We start from the raw sequence: 18,412 nt of genomic DNA on the forward strand, positions 1-18,412 counted from the left end.
GCAGTGCCGGGTGCCGGCTCCAGGCACGGCCCCACCCCGCCATTCCCTGGTTCAGGGAAGGGTCCTGCCCTCCAAAAGCCGGGGGTTATCCCGAGGGGATCCAGCAGGGAAGGGTCCTGCCCTCCCGGAGCCGGGGTTTATCCCAATGGGATCCAGCAGGAGCCGCATCCCGCAGCTGCTGCAGCCGGCAGAGCCTCCCCGGGGATCCCGAGCGTTCTTGCAGCGCCAGGTTTGACCTTCGCTTCCTTCCTCCGCCCACACCCTCTGCTCCAGCCGCTGCTGTCCGGCGGCCTCCGGCTCTGCAGAGACTTTGGATCGAGTCCTGCTGCCCCCCTTTCCCTGCCCCAGCTGTGTCGCACTGAGAGGGTGAAAATAAACAACGTTTGGGATGTGGTGTTTCCCTGCAGCCACGGGTTAAGTGGTGAATTCCAAACTGCTCCCAGAGAATCCCGTGTTGGAAACCCTCTGGAAGTTTGATCAGCATCTTCCTCCTCCCAGCCAGGGAGGGCCCTCCTTGTTTTTGGAGTGTGAACCTCCCTTTGTAATTAATTCCCACTCGGCCACAGTGTGAAGGATCCCTAAACTTCAGGTTCCTGTGCAGAGAAGGGCTTGGGGGTCTCTTGTCAGGACAAACTCTAAATTTCCCATTTCCCAAGGATTTGGAGCTCTCTGCTGTTGGGGGGATGTGGTTTCCCTCAATCCTTCCAAAATACAGGGATTTTGGGGCTTCCCTCAATCCCCACAAAGGAAAGGTGTAAAATTTGTGGGGGTTTTGGGGCTTCCCTTGATCCCCACAAAGGATTGGCATTTTGGGTGTTCCCTCAATCCCCACAAAGAAGAGGGATTTTGGGGCTTCCTTCAATCCCCACAAAGGATAGAGATTTTGGGGCTTCCTTTGATCCCCACAAAGGACAGGGGTTTTGGGGCTTCCCTCAATCCCCACAAAGGACAGGGATTTTGGGGCTTCCATCAATCTTCCAAAGGACTGGGATTTTGGGGCTTTCCTCCATCCCCACAAAGGATTGGGATTTTGGGTTTTCCCTCGATCCCCATAAAGGACAGGGATTTTGGGGCTTCCATCAATCTCCCCAGAGGATTGGGATTTTGGGTTTTCCCTCGATCCTCACCAAGGACAGGGATTTTGGGAGTTCCCTCAATCCCCACAAAGGATTGGCGTTTTGGGGCTTCCCTTGATCCCCACAAGGGACAGGGATTTTGGGGCTTCGCATCAATCCTCACAAAGAACAGGGATTTTGGAATTTCCATCAATCCCCACAAAGGATTGGGATTTTGAGGTTTCCCTGCAGCTCAGCCTCTCTTTCTTTACCTTAGCAGCCACTCGGATTCAGCAGGAAGAGTGAAGGGAGGAAGCAGCACCCGAAACAAGGACGAGGATGAGGATGAGGAAGGCTTTACTAGGCTCTAGGGAGGGCTCAGGCCTTGCAGCTCCAGAGGGCGAAGGGGAAGACGATGTAGGACGTGGCCCAGGCCAGGCAATAAACCGCAGCCACCGCCGTCGGCGCCAGCAGCACGGCCGCCACCCCTGTGAGCAGGACAATCCTTGGCCATCCGCTCTCCCTGCCCTTTCACCCCCATCCCCAGAGCTCATCCCCGTCCTTACCTCCAGCATAAACCAGTTTCTTCCAGAGCTGTGACTCCAGCACCCTGTCGTGGGGGTAGCAGCCGCAGTCGGCCATGAACAGGGTCATGGCGGTGGCGGCCACGCGCAGCAGGGCCACGTGTCCCCCGGTCAGCAGGAAGGTGCTGGCCAGCAGCGCCGAGGCGTAGGGGCACGGCAGCCCTCGGTAGGTGAAGGGGATCCCTGGGGGGCGGCAGCACTTCAGTGTTGTTGTAGTTTTTATACTTTGTAATACTCTGTAATAGTTTTGGTTTTGTATCCCCGTATTTTTCCCAAATGGTTTACCCCGCATTGTACCCCTTCCTTTTACCTGTGTAATCCCTTTCCTTTGCTGAGATCATCCCCAAATCCCCACCCTGGCTCTCTATCAATCCCTCAGCATCCCATCCCCTCCATCCAGAACTTTCAGTCCAGGATGTTGAGTGATTATCCAGAGACCAGGAGTCAACCCCCAAGTGTTTCTCCATAGGCTGTTCTAATTATCCATTTCCCAGTATCCATTCCTTAATTTTTCTTATTGGTCAGTAAAATGTTATCTATAGTAAATTTCTTATTGGCTAGCAAAAAGTTATTTCTTTAGGTTTCCACCTCCCTTTAAATGTAATTTTGGCACCTCTCTAAGGCTCTCAGCAGGAGCCCCCTAAGGTGTAGGGGCTCCTTTGGATTAACCCCTGCTGAGAGTCAACCCCTTCATCTTCATGTTCCAGCATCTCTTGAGCTGCAGGTGATCAGCCTGGCTGCCTTTGGTACTCCCAGGGATCAGCCTGGCTGTCCTTCTGTCCTTCTGTACCCCCAGGGATCAGCCTGGCTGTCTTTCTGTCCTTCTGTACCCCCCAGGTTCAGCCTGGCTGTCCTTCTGTCCTTCTGTACCCCCAGGGATCAGCCTGGCTGTCCTTCTGTCCTTCTGTACCCCCAGGGATCAGCCTGGTTGTCCTTCTGTCCTTCTGTACCCCCAGGGATCAGCCTGGCTGTCCTTCTGTCCTTCTGTACCCCCAGGTTCAGCCTGCCTGCCTTTGGTACCCCCGGATCTGGCCGGGGTCCCCTCAGTGGCACTCAGAGGGACTCAGTGGCACTCAGACAAACCAGAGCACAATGTGGGGGCTCACAGCCCAATCCCCCCCCCCTTTTAGGGGCTCACTCACCGCTGGAGAAGAAGCAGAGGCGGGCAAACACAGCCAGCACATAGGCCAGGCTCAGCAGCCCGCCCAGCACGCCCTGGGGCTGCAGCAGCAGCGCCGTGCCCAGCCCGAACGTGGTGAAATCAGCAAAATCATCCAGCTTGGCACCTGTGGGGGCAGCGAGGGGCAGTGCCAGGTGGGCACCGGGCACAGGGGACGCCCATGGGGTCAGCCCTGGCCCCGGGGGGATGCACTCACCCAGTGCAGAGCAGGCGTCGAGCTGCCGGGCCACGGCCCCATCGGCCAGATCCAGCAGGAAACCCAGGAGCAGCAGCCAGCAGGAGTACTGGTATTGCCTAAGGGGGGACACCCCACTTCTCAGACCCTGCTCCCCTCTTTTTCACCCCATTTCCCCCTTGTTTGCCCCATCGTACAGGGTGGAGGTAAGCCCAGCCAGCAGGTTGGCCACAGAGAGAGCAAAACTGGGGTGATTTCCGCTTTTCATCCTATCTTTGCCCTATTTGCCCTTTTTTTTCCAGCAGAAGCAGGGTGATCCCCACTTTTCAACCTGCATTTTCTTCTTTTCCCCTTTTCTGCCCTGCCCTCTTATTTTGGATGGAGGAGAACCTGACCTCCAAGGTTGGCCATAGAGGGAGCAGATCCAGGGTGACCCCCACTTCCCACCTCTTTTTCACCACATTTACACCTTTTTCACCATATTTCCTCCTTTTTCATCACATTTCCCCCATTTCCCAGAAAAACTGGGGTAATCCCCACTTCTCAACCCTCTTTTTCACCCCTTTTCAGCCCATTTCCTCCATTTTCCCCCCTCATCCTTTGATGCTGCAGAGGCCAAAGGTGAGGAGAGAGCCAAACCACAGTGTCCCCCACTTTGCATCCCCTTTTCCCCCATTCCCTTGTTTTTCCAGCAAAACCAGACTGGCTTTCACTTTTCTACCCAATTTTCACCCTATTTCCATCTTTCCTCCCCCTTTTTCCAGCAAACCATAGCAAACTGCACTTTTCTACCCGATTTTCACCCCATTTCCATATTTCCTCTCCCCTTTCCCCCTTTTTCCAGCAAACCAGGACAAGCCACACTATTCTACCATCTTTGCCCTCTCATTTCCCCCTTTTGCAGAAAAACCAAGCTGACCCCCATTTCTGTGCATCTTTTTCACCACATTTCCCATTTTTTATCCCATTTTTTCCCCACCTATTGAAACTGTGGAGTCAGGAGAGGACCCTGCCCACCCGCTTGGCCACAAGGGGAGCGCATCCAGTGTGACCCCCATTCCCCAGCCCCGATTTTCCCCCCGTTTTTCCCAGTTTTTCCCCACCTGTTGACGCTGCAGAGGATGGAGGAGAGCCCCGCCAGCAGGTTGGCCACGGAGATGCCGTTGGCCGCGTTTTTCCGCAGGAATTCCAGCGCCCGGCCCCGTCCCGCCTGCTCGCTCAGCACCAGCTTCTTGGTGGACTGGAAAATACCTACAAACCCCCCAGCGTGTTCCAAACCACGGAGGGGCTGCAGCCCCCCCAAAAAAAACAAAACATAGCAGGGTCGGTGCAGGGGTTCCCCCTCCTCAAACCAAAATCCCCCAAAATCTCTTTAGGAAAGCAGCAGGGGATTGATTCGTGCAAGCTCTGCTGCTGAGCTCCCCACCGGCGGCCAAAAAAATGGAATAAAAGAGGCCAACAAAAAAAAAAAAAAAAAAAAAAAAGCAAAGAAACGAATAAAAGAACCGTAAAAATATAATAAAATAAAGACAAAATTAAGCCAAACCCAAGCTTAGACTAAAAGCCAACCCCGGTTTAAGCTCTATGGATCTTATATACCTATCGGGCTAAGCTTTAGGGAAAGAATTTAAGGGTCCTGTCCTTTGCCCCCCGCCTTTGCCGTGTCCCAAAGCCAGGCAGATCCTTCATCTGAAAGAAAACAGCACGTCAGAGCAAGACAAACCCCCCCGAGCGCCCTCAGAGCCCCCCCAGAGCCGCTCCATCGCCGGAACGCCACCAGAAACAGCTCCCCAGGTGGGAAAAGCCCGGAAAAGCCGCGGCAGAGGAGCCCAGGAGGTGCCGGGGGTCGGCGGCTCCGAGCCGGGAGCGACCTTTGGACACCGCGCCCGGAGCGGGGCTGAGCCCGGGCTGAGCCGGGAAAATCCCCCCGGATTCCCGCACGGCCGCCGCGGATCTTTGGGGCCGCGCTCCCCGCCTTTGTCCCTCCATTCGGGGTGAGTTTGGGGATGCTGGAAAGTGGAATTTTAGGGATTTGCAGTCCCTTTCCCATTGCCGAGGAGCCGGGAATGTTCCGGAGCTGCGGCAGCGCCGGCTCCAGGCACCTGCGAGCGTCACAAAGCCGGGCACGGCCGGGGCCCCCCAGCTCGCCCGATCCTGGCGTTTGTCACCCCAAAATCTCCGTGCTGGGATGGGAGGGAATTCCTTAACCCTGCGCCGCTCCCGCTGCTTTTATCACTACTTTAGGTGGGGGAAACAAGGTGATTTTGGTTCTTCCCAGGTGCGTTAGGAGGCGCAAGGAAAAGGGGTTCAGCCACCACAAATTCGAAGTTAACCTATTTTTGGGGGGGCTATGCATGTATTTTACAATTTTCTGCCCCTATAACCCTAATTTTTCTCCTAACCCCTGCCAAATGATGATTTTTAGGGATGGGGGACACCTCGCCAAAGGGCCGAGCGGCATCCAGGTGACACTTACCGACCGGCGGTGACACCATCCACATGGCGGCGGCGGCTGCGGCAGCGGCGACAGTGACGCCCCGGCCCGGGGAAACTGAGGCAGGGGCCGCTCCGTGGGGCTCCGCGCGGTGCCGCGTTATATAAGGAAAAGCCTCTCGGGCTGAGTCACCCGGCGGGGGTGGGTCCGGCCAGAGGCCACGGACACGGACACGGGGGGTTCGCAGCCGCTTGGCACCACCGGCGAGGGAGGAGCTGCCCCGGGGGGCCGGGGGGCCATGCCAGGCTCGCCGTGCCCCTGCCAGCCTCCCAGCGCCCCTGCCAGCCTCCCGGTGCCCACGCCAGGCTCGCAGCACCGGTGCCAGGCTCGCAGCGCTTGTGCCAAGCCTGCGGCGCCCGTGCCAGGCTCGCAGCGCCCGTGCCAGGCTCGCAGCACCCACAACGGCAGGACCGGGCTGGCAGCACCCATGGGGCGCTGATAGCACCTGTGTCACACTCGCAGCTCGGGCGTCTCGCTGATAACACCTGTGCCAGGCTCACAGCACCCTTGTCACTCTGCTGACACCTCTCACAGCGCCCATTCCAGGCTCACTCCTCGCCTTCTGCAGGTGTGGACCCCCCGTGCCATGCTCACGGCACCTCTGCCAGCTTTGCAGCCCCTTGGGCAGGCTCACGCCACCCACACCCAGCTCATGGCACCCATCCCGCACTCCAGCACCCATCCCACACTCATGGAGCACATGCCAGGCTCTCAGGGCCCATCCCAGGATTGCACCATCCGTGCCAGGCTCACAGCACCCATATCCTGCTCACAGCACCCATGCCAGGCTCACAGCACCCATATCCTGCCCACAACACCCTGCCAGGCTCACAGCACCCATATCCTGCCCACAGCACCCATGCCAGGCTCACAGCACCCATACTCACAGCACCCTTGCCAGGCTCACAGTGCTCACACCATGCTTTGTACTGCCCATCCCATGCCCACAGCACCCACCCCACACTCACAGCACCCACTCCACAATCACAGCACCCCTGCCAGGCTCACAGCACCCATATCCTGCTAACAGCACCCTGGCAGGCTCACAGCACCCCTGCCACACTCACAGCACCCATGCCAGGTTCACAGCACCCCTGCCACACTCACAGCACCCATGCCATACTCACAAAACCTCTGCCAAGTGTTCACCACCTGTATTTGTGTCCTGCTTGTAGCGCCCATGGCAGCCTCACAGCCCCACACCAGTCCCAAACACCCACAACAGTCCCACAACACCCACACCAGTGCCAGGACACCCACACCAGTCCCATGTCACACACACCAGTGCCAGGACACCCACACCAGTCCCACAGCCCCACATCAGTCCCACACCAGTCCCAAACACCCACACCAGTCCCACAACACCCACACCAGTCCCACACCAGTCCCGCAGCCCCACACCAGTCCCAAACCCCACACCAGTCCCGCAGCCCCACATCAGTCCCACACCAGTCCCAAACCCCACACCAGTCCCACAGCCCCACAGCAGCCCCCTGGCACTGCCACACACCTGTCCCTGCGCCCACTGCCACCACAGCATGACTGCACCCAAAAGGTGCCACCACCCCGTGCCACCCCACCCCAATTCCCACCAGTGGCACGGGGGTACAGCCGGTGCCCCCCACCCTCACCCCCTGCCCTGGGTCCCCTTTCCCGCCACCCTGGGCCTGTGCCAGGTGACCCCAACTTGTGCAAGGGTGTCACGAGCTGGGGGAGCCGAGCCTCCCCCTGGCCCCGAGCAAAGGGCCGGCGATAGCGAGGGGGCTGCGGGGCGGGCGACACCGCCAGGGCCACCAGCGGGGGAGCAAAGGTCCCCGAGGACACGGTGACAAGGAGCCCATAAAACTTATACAGCCCTGCAGCTGGAATTTTCCACCCAGACCGCAGCGGGAATCGGGGGTGCTGCAGAGCCCCGGGGTGGGGGGGATGGCCCCGGGGTGCCCCGTTGGGGGGTCCCAGGGTGCCGGTGGCAGCGGGGACACCGTGAAAGGGCTCTTTGTTCCCGGTCACGCGCCGGTGCCGGCCGTTGCGAGGAGACGGCCGGGCCAGGAGGGCCACGGCCATGGGCACCGGGCCCTGGGGCACCCCGAGGGGGCTGTGCCACTGCCTCGGGGGGGCACGGGATGGCACTGGGTGCCCCATAGGGGACATGCGGGTGTCCTCAGGGCACACAGAGCCACCGCGCCGGTGTGTGTTGGGGTGCCCATGGCAGCAGGTGCCCATGGCACAGGGCACTTTGGGGTGCTGTGTCACCTGAGTGCCACCCCTGTGGCACCCGGGTACCCATCCCTGTGGGATCTGGGTGTCTGAGGGTGCCATCTCCACGGCATCTGGGCACCTGTGGGTGTCTGGGCACTTCTCAGGGTCTGTCCCCATGGTGTCCGAGTATCTCTGGGGGCCCATCTCTGTGGCACTGGGGTGTCTCTGGGTGTCCATGCCCATGGCACAGGGCACTTTGGGGTGCTGTGGCACCTGGGTATCTATCCCTGTGGGATCTGAGTGTCTGGGAGTGCCATCTCCACAGCATCTGGGCACCTGTAGGGTGGCTGTCCCCATGGTGCCTGAGTGTCTCTGGGTGCCCATCCCTGTGAGAATGGGGTCTCTGGGTGTCCATGCCCATGACACTGGGCACTTCGGGGTGCTTGGTGCTGTGTCACTTGAGTGGCACCCGGGTGCCCATCCCTGTGGGATCTGGGTGTCTGAGGGTGCCATCTCCACGGCATCTGGGCACCTGTGGGTGTCTGGGCACTTCTCAGGGTCTGTCCCCATGGTGTCTGAGTATCTCTGGGTGCCCATCTCTGTGGCACTGGGGTGTCTCTTGGTGCCCATCCCTGTGGCACAGGAGTGTCCTGGGTGCCCATCCCTGGGAGAATGGGGTGTCTTTGGGTGTCCATGCCCATGACATTGGGGTGCTCCCAGCACTGTCTGCTGGCAATGGTGCAGCCCCTGCTGCCCCCAGACCCCTGCCCAGCGCAAGGACCACAAGGACACACTGGTGCCAGCTGTTGGTGTTTATTGCTTTATTTGCCCGATGCCAGGCCAGGGGGAGTTGATGACAAGGACGCTGCCATGCTCAGTTGTTGTTCATGGTCTGGAAGGGAGAAGCTTCTAAGACAGGAGGACAGCGCCCCAACACCCTGACACCCCAACACTCTAATAACCCAAAATGCCAGCAGCCCATCACCTCAGCACCATGGCATCCCAGCACCCCAGCAGCCTGGCACACCAGTGCCCAGCACCTCACACCCCAGCACCACGGCTCCCCAGAACCCACAGCCCTGGTACCCCATTGCCCTGACACCCAATTCCTTGGCACCCCAAAACCCAGAGCCCTGGTACCCCATCACCCCAGAGCTCTGGCAAACCTTTGTCCTGGCACCCCCGAGACCTGGTGCCATGGTGCCCTGGCATGCCAGCAGTTCAGAGCCCTTTTTCCTCAGCTCCATGACTCCCAAGCACCCCAGTGCTGTGGCACATCTGTGCCCTGGCACTCTGGCACCCCACTGCCCTGGCACCCAGCAGCCTGGTACCCTGGCACTCCAGCACCCCAGAGCACTCTTACCCTGGCACTGTGGCACTGACACCTGGCACCCTGGCAGTCCCATCCTCTGGTACCCCAGCATCAGAGCACCCCAGCAATTGGTACACCAATACCCTAGCACCATGGCAGACCAGCAGCCTGGCTCCTTTGCCCCCTGGTGCCCTGCTACCCTGGTACCCCATTGCCCTGGCACCTCAATTCCCTGGCACCCCAAAACCCAGCAACATGGTACTGGCATCCCAATTCCCCAGCCCCATGGTACCCAAGTTCCCTGGCATCCCATTCTCTGGCACCCTTGCCCCCTGGCAGCCCAGGATCCCCTTCCCTGCGCCCACCTCAGCAATCCAGTCCTCGAAGGCGGACACGCGAGTGAACACCGTGGGTTTCTTGGCAGCGTTGCAGCCCAGGGCAGACACGAAGCTGGCGATGCCGTGCACCTCCCAGGTGCCATCCTCAGCCTGGCAGTTCAGGGGTCCCCCGGAGTCGCCCTGAGGGGTGGGGTGAGGCAGGGTCAGCACCACAGTGGGTCTGGGATGTGCCCCCTGCCCCCGGAGCGGTACCCACGTTGCATCCAGATTTCTCGGCGCCGCCGGCGCAGATCATGGTCTTGCGGATGGCCAGGGCGCCCCACCAGTCGGGCTGGGTGCAGTGCTCATAATCCACCACAGGCAGCTCGGCCTGCTGCAGCCGGTCCGGCAGAGTAGACCCCCCAGCTGTGGGATCAGAGCATCGGGGTGTGCACATGGCCATCCGTCTGTCCATCCATCATCCATGGATCCATGGATCCATCCATCATCCATCCATCCATCCATCCATCATCATCCATCCATCCATCCATCCATCCATCATCCATCCATCCATCCATCCATCCATCCATCATCCATCCATCCATCCATCCATCCATCCATCCATCCATCCTTCCATCATCCATCCATCCATCCATTATCCATCCATCCATCCATCCATTATTCATCCATCCATCCATCCATCCATCCATCCATCCATCCATTATTCATCCATCCATCCATCCATCCATCCATCCATCCATCCATCCATCCATTATTCATCCATCCATCCATCCATCCATCCATTATCCATCCATCCATCCATCCATCCATCCATCCATCCATCCATCCATCATCCATCCATCATCCATCCATCCATTATCCATCCATCATCCATCCATCCATTGTCCATCCATCATCCATCCATCCATCCATCCATCCATCATCCATCCATCCATCATCCATCCATCCATCCATTGTCCATCCATCATCCATCCATCCATCCATCCATCCATCCATCCATCCATCCATCCATCCATTATTCATCCATCCATCCATCCATCCATCCATCCATCCATCCATCCATCCATCCATCCATCCCTCCCTCCCTCCCTCCACCTTCCCATCCATTTCCCCATCTGTTCTCCATCCCTCCACCCAACCCTCCCTTCCCTCCCCATCCCACCATCCCTTCAACCATCTCCCCAACCACCCCTCCCTCCATCTCCCCATCCCATCCATCATCCATCCATCCATCCATCCATCCATCCATCCATCCATCCATCCATCCATCCATCCATCCTCCATCCCTCCCTCCACCTTCCCATCCATTTCCCCACCTATCCCTCTGTCCGTCCCTCCTCCCCGCCCCCTGCCCTCCGTCCCGGCTGTCTGTCTGTCTGTCTGCCTGTCTGTCCGTACGCACTGGTGAGCAGTCCCCAGCCGCTGAGCACGCACGGGTACCCGTTGGGCAGCACGGAGCCGGCGGGCGGCAGCCGCCCCACCTGCACCTGCGCCGAGAGCACGGCCGGGCGCTGCAGCTTCATCAGGGCGATGTCATTGCTGCGGGGGGACAGAGGTCAGAGGGGCGGCCGGGGGTGGCACGGCGTCCCCAGCCCCCTCCGCAGGGACCCCGCTCACCCGCAGGCCGCGCAGAAGCTGAGCCACTTGGGGTGCACGAAGATGTCGTCGGAGTTGACGGGGATGCGCTGCTCGGAGCCCTCGCCGGTGCTCATGTCGTACTCGCCCAGCACCACCTGGTACGTGCGGGATTTACTGCGGGGAAAGGGGGAGTCAGGGCGTGCGGCGCTCCCTCGGCACCCGGGAGCCTTTCACGCACCCACACGCTCTGCCCTGCACCCTAAATCCCCTCCATGCGCCAAATCTGCACCCAAACTCACCTCACTGCACCTGAACCCCATCTCCTCGGCACCCTGAGCCTATTCCTGCACCAAACCCCAGCCCTGCGCCCAAACCCCAGCCCTGCACCCAAACCCCAGCCCTGCACCTCCCCGCGCACCCACCCCGCACCCAAACTCGCTTCCCTGCCCTCCGAGCCCCCTCCCTGCCCCCATCCTGCACTGCACCCATCTCTGCATCCACTTTACATTTCTCACCCCATCCCTGCACTCAACGCATGTGGCAGCTCCTCCCTGCGCCGGGAATGCCCTCCCTACTCCCAGAACTCCCGTCTTGCGCTCAGGACTCCCTCCCTGCACCCCTCCCGTACCCAGAAGCCCCCTGTACCCCCATGAGGCCTCTCCATGCACCCCTCCGTGCACCCCACATCCCCTCCTGCTCCCATCCCTGCGCCCTGCGCTCCTCCCGCAGCCCTTCTGCACTCCCTTCAGCCCAGACTCCCACTACACCCACCTCTCCAACCTGCACCCTTCCCTGCGCCCTTCCTGCACCATCCCCGCACCCCACACTCACCCCCCTATCCAACACACCCCCAACACCCAACTCTGCACCCCGCGCCTCTTCCATGCAGCTCTCTGCGCTCCTCCCTCCCTGCAGCCCCATCTCACAGCCCCCATCCCGCAGCCCCACTCCCGGTGCCTCCATCCCTGTGCCCCATCCTTGCAGCTCCATCTCACAGCCCCCATGCCAAAGGCCAAAGCCCCGTCTCGGTGCCCCCATCCCGGTGCCCTCGCCCCGGTGCCCCCATCCCGCAGCTCCCATCCCTCAGCCCCCATCCCCATCCCTCAACCCCCATCTCCATCCCGGTGCCCCCATCCCGGTGCCCCCATCCCCATCCCGCAGCCCCATCCCCATCTCCCATCCCCATCCCGGTGCCCCCATCCCGGTGCCCCCATCCCCATCCCCATCCCGCAGCCCCCATCCCGGTGCCCCCATCCCGCAGCCCCCATCCCCATCCCGGTGCCCCCATCCCGCAGCCCCCATCCCTGTGCGCCCATCCCGCAGCTCCATTCCCCGTGCCCGGTCCCGGTGCCCCATCCCGCAGCCCCCATCCCGGTGCTCGGTGCCTGGGTGCCCGATGCCCATCCCGGTGCCCGGTGCCCTCACGAGATGCAGTGCGCGGCCGTCATCACCCAGTTGGCCGCGATCAGGGTGCCCCCGCAGGTGTGGCGGAAGGTCCCGTCCCGCTCGTACTGCAGCGAGATCTGGGGGGGCAGAGACACGGCTGGGTGCCACCGACCCACACGGGTCCCCCTGTCCCCCCGTCCCCCCTGTCCCGCTGTCCCGCTGTCCCCCTGTCCCCCCTGTCCCGCTGTCCCCCTGTCCCCCCGTCCCGCTGTCCCCCTGTCTGTCCCCCTGTCCCGCTGTCCCTCTGTCCTCCCATTCCCCCGTCTCCCTGTCCCCCTGTCTGTTCCCCTGTCTGTCCCCCTGTCCCCCCCGTGCCCCTGTCCCTCTGTCCCCCCGTCCCGCTGTCCCCTGTCCCCCGTCTGTCCCGCTCTCCCCCTGTCTGCCTCCTGTCCCCTGTCCCCCTCTCTGTCCCCCTGTCCCTCTGTCCCGCTGTCCTTCTATCCCCCCGTCTCCCCGTCCCCCTGTCTGTCCCCTGTCCCCCTGTCTGTCCCGCTGTCCCCCTCTCCCCTGTCCCCCTGTCTCTCCCTCTGTCCCCCTGTCTGTCCCCCTCTCCCCTGTCCCCCTGTCTCTCCCTTTGTCCCCCTGTCTGTCCCTCTGTCCCCTGTCCCCCTGTCCGTCCCTCACCTGCCAGGGCCAGCTGTAGGGCTCCGCATCCTGCCCGTTGACCACGCGGGACTCGGGCAGCACGGCGGCGCGGGCACCTGCGGGACACGGGGACACGGCGGCACCGTCACCCCCCGGCATCCCCCAGCCAGCCGAGCCTGGGGACACGGGGGGGCTCAGGGGACACCTCACCGCCGGCCACCAGCAGCAGGACAAGGCTCAGCAGGGCAGCCATGGCTCCGGTGTGGCTGTCCCGGGGCGCCCGCCCGCCTTAAATCCCCGCGGGCACCCAAGGGCACCGCTGGGAACGGGCACCCGGTGCCCAGCTGGGTCCCGGAGGGGTTAAACATTAACCTGGGCCTTGGGGGGACGTGGCACTGGCACCCGGCCAGCGGGGACCCTGCAGGTCCCGAACCCCCCTGTCCCTGCTGCTGCCGCTGCCCCCGTGCCCCCTGTGTGCCCCCAGAGTGCCCCATGCCCACCCCATGCCCTCACAGCCCCTCTGAGCGCTCCCCCAGTGCCCCCCTTAGCCCCAGTGACCCCCCACAGTCCCCACAGCTCTCTGTGTGCCCCACAGTGCCCTCTGTGCCTCCCTGAGCCGCCAGGACCCCCCTGTACCCCCAGAGTCACCACAACCACCCCCTGTGCCCCTGGTGGCCTCCAGCGCTCCCCACCCCCTGGGCCCCACAACCACCCCTGTCCCCCCCATTCCCTGCACCCCTGGTGTGCCCATATGGCTCCCGTACCCTTCATGGGCTCAGTGCCCCTCACACCCTCCCCTCCTGCACCCCCAGGGCCCCCACAGCCATCCCAGGTGCCCTCCACAGTGCCCACATGGCCCCCATGGACTGTACGGCCCCATACGTCCCTCCTCCCACACCCCATAGCATTTCCATCTACCCCTGTGCCCCCACGGCCCCCCCGTCACCTCTGCTGCCCCCACAGCCCCCTCCAACCAGCCCCGTGCCCCCCATGTTCCCATAAACCCCCCATGGCCCCCATGTACCCCCCCTCCCACAGCCCATGGTCCCTGTGCCCCCCACATGCCCTGTGCCCTGACCCCCCTGGCCCCCTCCCAGAACCCACAGCCCTCACAATCACCCCCTAAACCCTTTAAACCCCTGTGCCCCCCAATATCTGCCATGCTTCTTGTGTTCCCCATGTACCCCCCGTGCTGTCCTGTGCCCCAATGACTCCCCCTGCACCCCTATAGCCCCCCTAAATCACTTTATGTCCCTGGTGTGCCCTATAGACCCTATAAAGCTCAGTGTCCCCATGGCCCTGAGCCCCTGGTACCCCCATAGCCCCTGTACCCCCCTGTGCCCCCATAGTGCCCTCTCCACACCCTGGTGCCCCCATAGATCCCCCCATGCCCCCTCACAGCCCCTATAATTCCCTGGTGCCCCCACAGCCCCCCATGGCCCCATTGCTCCCAGAGCCCCCCATGTCCCCCCATTGCCCCCAAACTCCCTCACACACCCGGGGGGGGTCCCCACGCACCCCAGAACCCTTGTGGAAGTTCCCACAGGAGTTCTCCGTGTCCCTGCAGTGTCCCCACACGCTCCCATGACCCTGTACGAGCCCCCAGAGGTGACACCTGTGGCCCTGTTAAAGTTCCCAGGGGTGTCCCAAGGTGTCCCCAAGGGCTCTCATGTCCTTGTGAATGTTCCCAGGGGTGTCCCTGCAGTGTCCCCACACGCTCCCATGACCCTGTACAAGTCCCCAGAGGTGACACCTGTGTCCCTGTTAAAGTTCCCAAGGTCCCCACGCACTCCATGTCCTTGTAAAGTCCCCAGGGGTGTCCCCAGGTGCTCCCATGACCCAGTAGAAATCCCCAGAGGTGGCCCCTGTGTCCCTGTTAAAGTTCCCAGGGGTGTCCCAAGGTGTCCCCTGCACCCCTATATCCTTGTAAATGTTCCCAGGGGTGTCCCAAGGTGTCCCCAAGCATTTCCATGACCCTGTTAAAGTTCCCAGAGGTGACACCTGTGTCCCTATTAAAATTCCCAGGGGTGTCCCAAGGTGTCCCCATGCACACCAGAACCCTCATGGAAGTTCCCACAGGAGTTCTCCATGTCCCCTGCAGTGCTCCCATGACCCTGTACAAGTCCCCAGAGGTGACACCTGTGTCCCTGTTGAAGTTCCCAGGGTATCCCAACGCGTCCCCATGCGCTCCCACGTCCTTGTAAAAGTTCCCAGGGGTGACCCCCATGTCCCCTCATGTCCCCATAACAGTTCCTGCAGGTGCTCCACAGTGACACCCCCGTGTCACCCTGCAGCTGCCCAGAGGTGGCCCCCATGTCCCCACACACCCCTGTGTCCCCATAGATGTCCCCACAGGTGCTCCATGATGTCCTGCACCCCACGACCCTGAAAAAGTCCCCAGGGGTGTCCCCACACACCCCTTGTCCCCATAAAAGTTCCCAGGGGTGCCTCCCCATTCTCTCCCCACACTTGTGTCCCCATAAATCTCCCGGGAGTGTCCCCACGGTGTCCCCACGTGTCCCTGTGCCAGTTCCCACAGCTGCCCCACAGTGTCCCCATGCGCCTCCACGTCCAGGAGAAGTTCCCAGGAGCGTCCCACGGTGTCCCCAGGCACCCGTGTGTCCCAGCAGAGGTTTCCACAGGTGACCACCCCTGTACCCCCATGTCCCCCATGTCCCCACGCACCCTCGTGCCCTCCTGGAAGTCCCCAGGGATGTCCCCACACAGCCGGGTCCCAGTTTAAGCTCTCAGAATTGTCCCCTGTGTCCCCGCCATGTCCCTGCAAAAGTCTCCAGGGCTGTCCCCTACACCCAGTGCACGTTCCCAGGGGTGTCCCCATGTGTCCCCCCGTCCCCCTGGTGTCCCTGCAAGCGTTCCCAGGGGTGTCACCCCACGTCCCCACACACCCCAACATAAATTCTCAGAGTTTCTCCCCGTGTCCCTCCGTGTAAATGTTCCCGGGGTGTCCCCGTGTCACAGTCCTCAAACTCTGCGAGACCCCAGAGTTGTCCCCTGGTGTCCCTGTGCCCCTCCGTGTTCCCCGTGCCTCCCGTGTCCCTGCAGATGTTCCTGAGGGTGTCCCCGTGTCCCTGTACAAGCTCCTGGGGGTGTCCCCCTGTCCCTGTACAAGTTCCCAGCGGTGTCCGTGTGTCCCAGTGCCAGTTCCCGGGAGTGTCCCGGTGTCCCGGTGCCATTTCCCAGTGGTGTCCCCTTGTCCCAGTGCCAGTTCCCAGGGGTGTCCCCATTTCCCAGTGGTGTCCCCTTGTCCCAGTGCCAGTTCCCAGGGGTGTCCCCATTTCCCAGTGGTGTCCCCTTGTCCCAGTGCCAGTCGCCGAATATGTCCCGGTACAATCACTCGGGGCTGTCCCAACGTTACAGTGCCAGTTTCCGGAGGTGTCCCCATGTCCCCGCACAAGTTCCCGGGGTGTCCCAGTGCCACTTCCCAGGGTTGTCCCGGTGCCCGTTCCCGGGGGTGTCCCAGTACAAGTTCCCGGGGTGTCCCCATGTCCCCGTGCCCGTTCCCAGCCGTGTCGCGGTGTCCCGGTGCCAGTTCTCGGGAGTGTCCCAGTGCCATTTCCCAGCTGTGACCCAGTGTCCCCGTGTCCCAGTGCCAGTTCCCAGGGGTGTCCCAGTGCCCCGGTACAAGTTCTCGGGGGTGTCCCTGTGCCAGTTCCTGGTACAAGTTCCCAGAGGTGTCCCCGCGTCCCTGTGCCGGTTCCTGGGGGTGTCCCACGTGTCCGTGTCCCAGTGCCACTTCTCAGGGGTGTCCCTGTGTCCCAGTGCCAGTTCTCGGGAGTGTCCCCGTGTCCCTGTACAAGTTCCTGGGGGTGTCCCCCTGTCCTGGTGCCACTTCCCAGAGGTGTCCCCCTGTCCCAGTGGCAGTTCTCAAGGGTGTCCCCGTGTCCCAGTGCCAGTTCCCGGGAGTGTCCCCATGTCCCTGTAGGAGTTCCCGGGAGTGTCCCGGTGTCCCGGTGCCATCCCCAGCCGTGTCCCGGTGTCCCCATGTCCCAGTGCCATTCCCCAGCCGTGTCCCGGTGTCCCGGAGCCATTCCCCAGTCGTGTCCCGCCGTGTCCCTGTACAAGTTCCCGGGAGTGTCCCCGTGTCCCTGTAGGAGTTCCCGGGGGTGTCCCGGTGTCATTCCCCAGCCGTGTCCCCGTGTCCCCGTGCCCGTTCCCGGATGTGTCCCGGTGTCCCAGTGCCATTCCCCAGCCGTGTCCCGGTGTCCCGGTACAAATTCCCAGGGGTGTCCCGGTGCCATTTCCCCGGATGTGTCCCCATGTCCCGGTGCCATCCCCAGCCGTGTCCCCGTGTCCCCATGTCCCGGTGCCATTCCCAGCCGTGTCCCGCCGTGTTCCGGTACAAGTTCCCGGTGTCCCCGTGTCCCGGTGCCTTCCCCCCAGCCGTGTCCCCGTGTCCCCGTGCCCGTTCCCGGATGTGTCCCCGTGTCCCGGTGCCATCCCCCAGCCGTGTCCCCGTGTCCCCGTGCCCGTTCCCGGATGTGTCCCCGTGTCCCGGTGCCATCCCCCAGCCGTGTCCCCGTGTCCCCGTGCCCGTTCCCGGATGTGTCCCCGTGTCCCGGTGCCATCCCCAGCCGTGTCCCGGTGTCCCCGTGTCCCGGTGCCATCCCCAGCCGTGTCCCGGTGTCCCCGTGTCCCGGTGCCATCCCCCAGCCGTGTCCCGCCGTGTCCCCTTCCCCCCCCCCCCCCCCGGTGTCCCCCTCGGGCGCGCGCTGCGCGGCCCCGCCCCGCGGGCCGGGGGGGTACCGGGGGGGGGCGGGGCGGCCCCGGGGCGGCGGCGCGGCCGGAGCGGAGCGGAGCGAGCGGGGCGAGCTCGGCGGGGCCGTGCGGCGATGGGGCGGCGGGGCCCGGCGGCGCTGCGGACCCTCCTGCTGCTGCTGCTGGGGAGCCTCGGGCCGGTGAGTGCGGCTGGGGGCGCCCGGGGACCCCGAACCGCGCTGGGGGGTCCCGGGAAGGAGCTGGGAGTTGGGGTCCCGCCGAGGAGTTGGGGAGATCTGAAGGATTTGGGGGGTGTGAAAGGAGCCGGGGGCTCTACCCGCGGATTTGGGGGCTCTGAAAGGAGTTGGGGTCTCCCCCTACGGAGCTGGGATCCCCAAAGGAGTTGGGGGTTGGGGTCCTCAACAGGGTCCCGCCAAGGAGTTGGGGAGATCTGACGGATTTGGGGTGCCTGAAAGGAGCCGGGGTCTCCACCCGCGGATTTGGGGGCTCGGAAAGGAGCTGGGGGCCCTTGCAGGAGTTGGGGTCTCCTCACACGGAGCTAAGATCCCCAAAGGAGTTGGAGGTTGGGGTCCCGCCAAGGAGTTGGGGAGCTCTGACGGATTTGGGGTGCCTGAAAGGAGCCGGGGTCTCCACCCGCGGATTTGGGGGTTCTGAAAGGAGCTGAGGGCCCTTGCAGGAGCTGGAATGTCCCCATACGGAGCTGGGATCCCCAAAGGAGTCGGGGTCCCG

At 62.5% G+C, this 18,412-nt stretch overlaps 2 protein-coding genes across 2 annotated transcripts in view; one reads left to right on the forward strand and one right to left on the reverse strand.

Moving 5' to 3' along the window:
• Window positions 1-1,398: 1,398 nt before the first annotated feature.
• On the reverse strand, window positions 1,399-5,540 carry TMEM269 (transmembrane protein 269). Its single transcript, XM_059487613.1, has 6 exons — window positions 5,471-5,540; window positions 4,098-4,245; window positions 3,016-3,113; window positions 2,782-2,925; window positions 1,622-1,822; window positions 1,399-1,543 (listed from the first exon to the last, which is right to left on the reverse strand). Exons 1-6 carry the CDS (start codon window positions 5,493-5,495, stop codon window positions 1,434-1,436), a joined length of 726 nt encoding a protein of 241 aa, XP_059343596.1. The 5' UTR covers window positions 5,496-5,540; the 3' UTR covers window positions 1,399-1,433.
• Window positions 5,541-17,739: 12,199 nt separating this feature from the next.
• HSPG2 (heparan sulfate proteoglycan 2) overlaps window positions 17,740-18,412 on the forward strand; it is a 48,011-nt gene continuing 47,338 nt past the window's right edge. Inside the window, 1 exon segment of the mRNA XM_059487421.1 lies at window positions 17,740-17,862. Coding sequence (XP_059343404.1) covers window positions 17,797-17,862 — 66 coding nt within the window. The 5' untranslated portion in view covers window positions 17,740-17,796.

The sequence above is a fragment of the Ammospiza nelsoni genome, chromosome 22, assembly GCF_027579445.1.
Source record: "Ammospiza nelsoni isolate bAmmNel1 chromosome 22, bAmmNel1.pri, whole genome shotgun sequence".
Lineage (NCBI taxonomy): Eukaryota > Metazoa > Chordata > Aves > Passeriformes > Passerellidae > Ammospiza > Ammospiza nelsoni.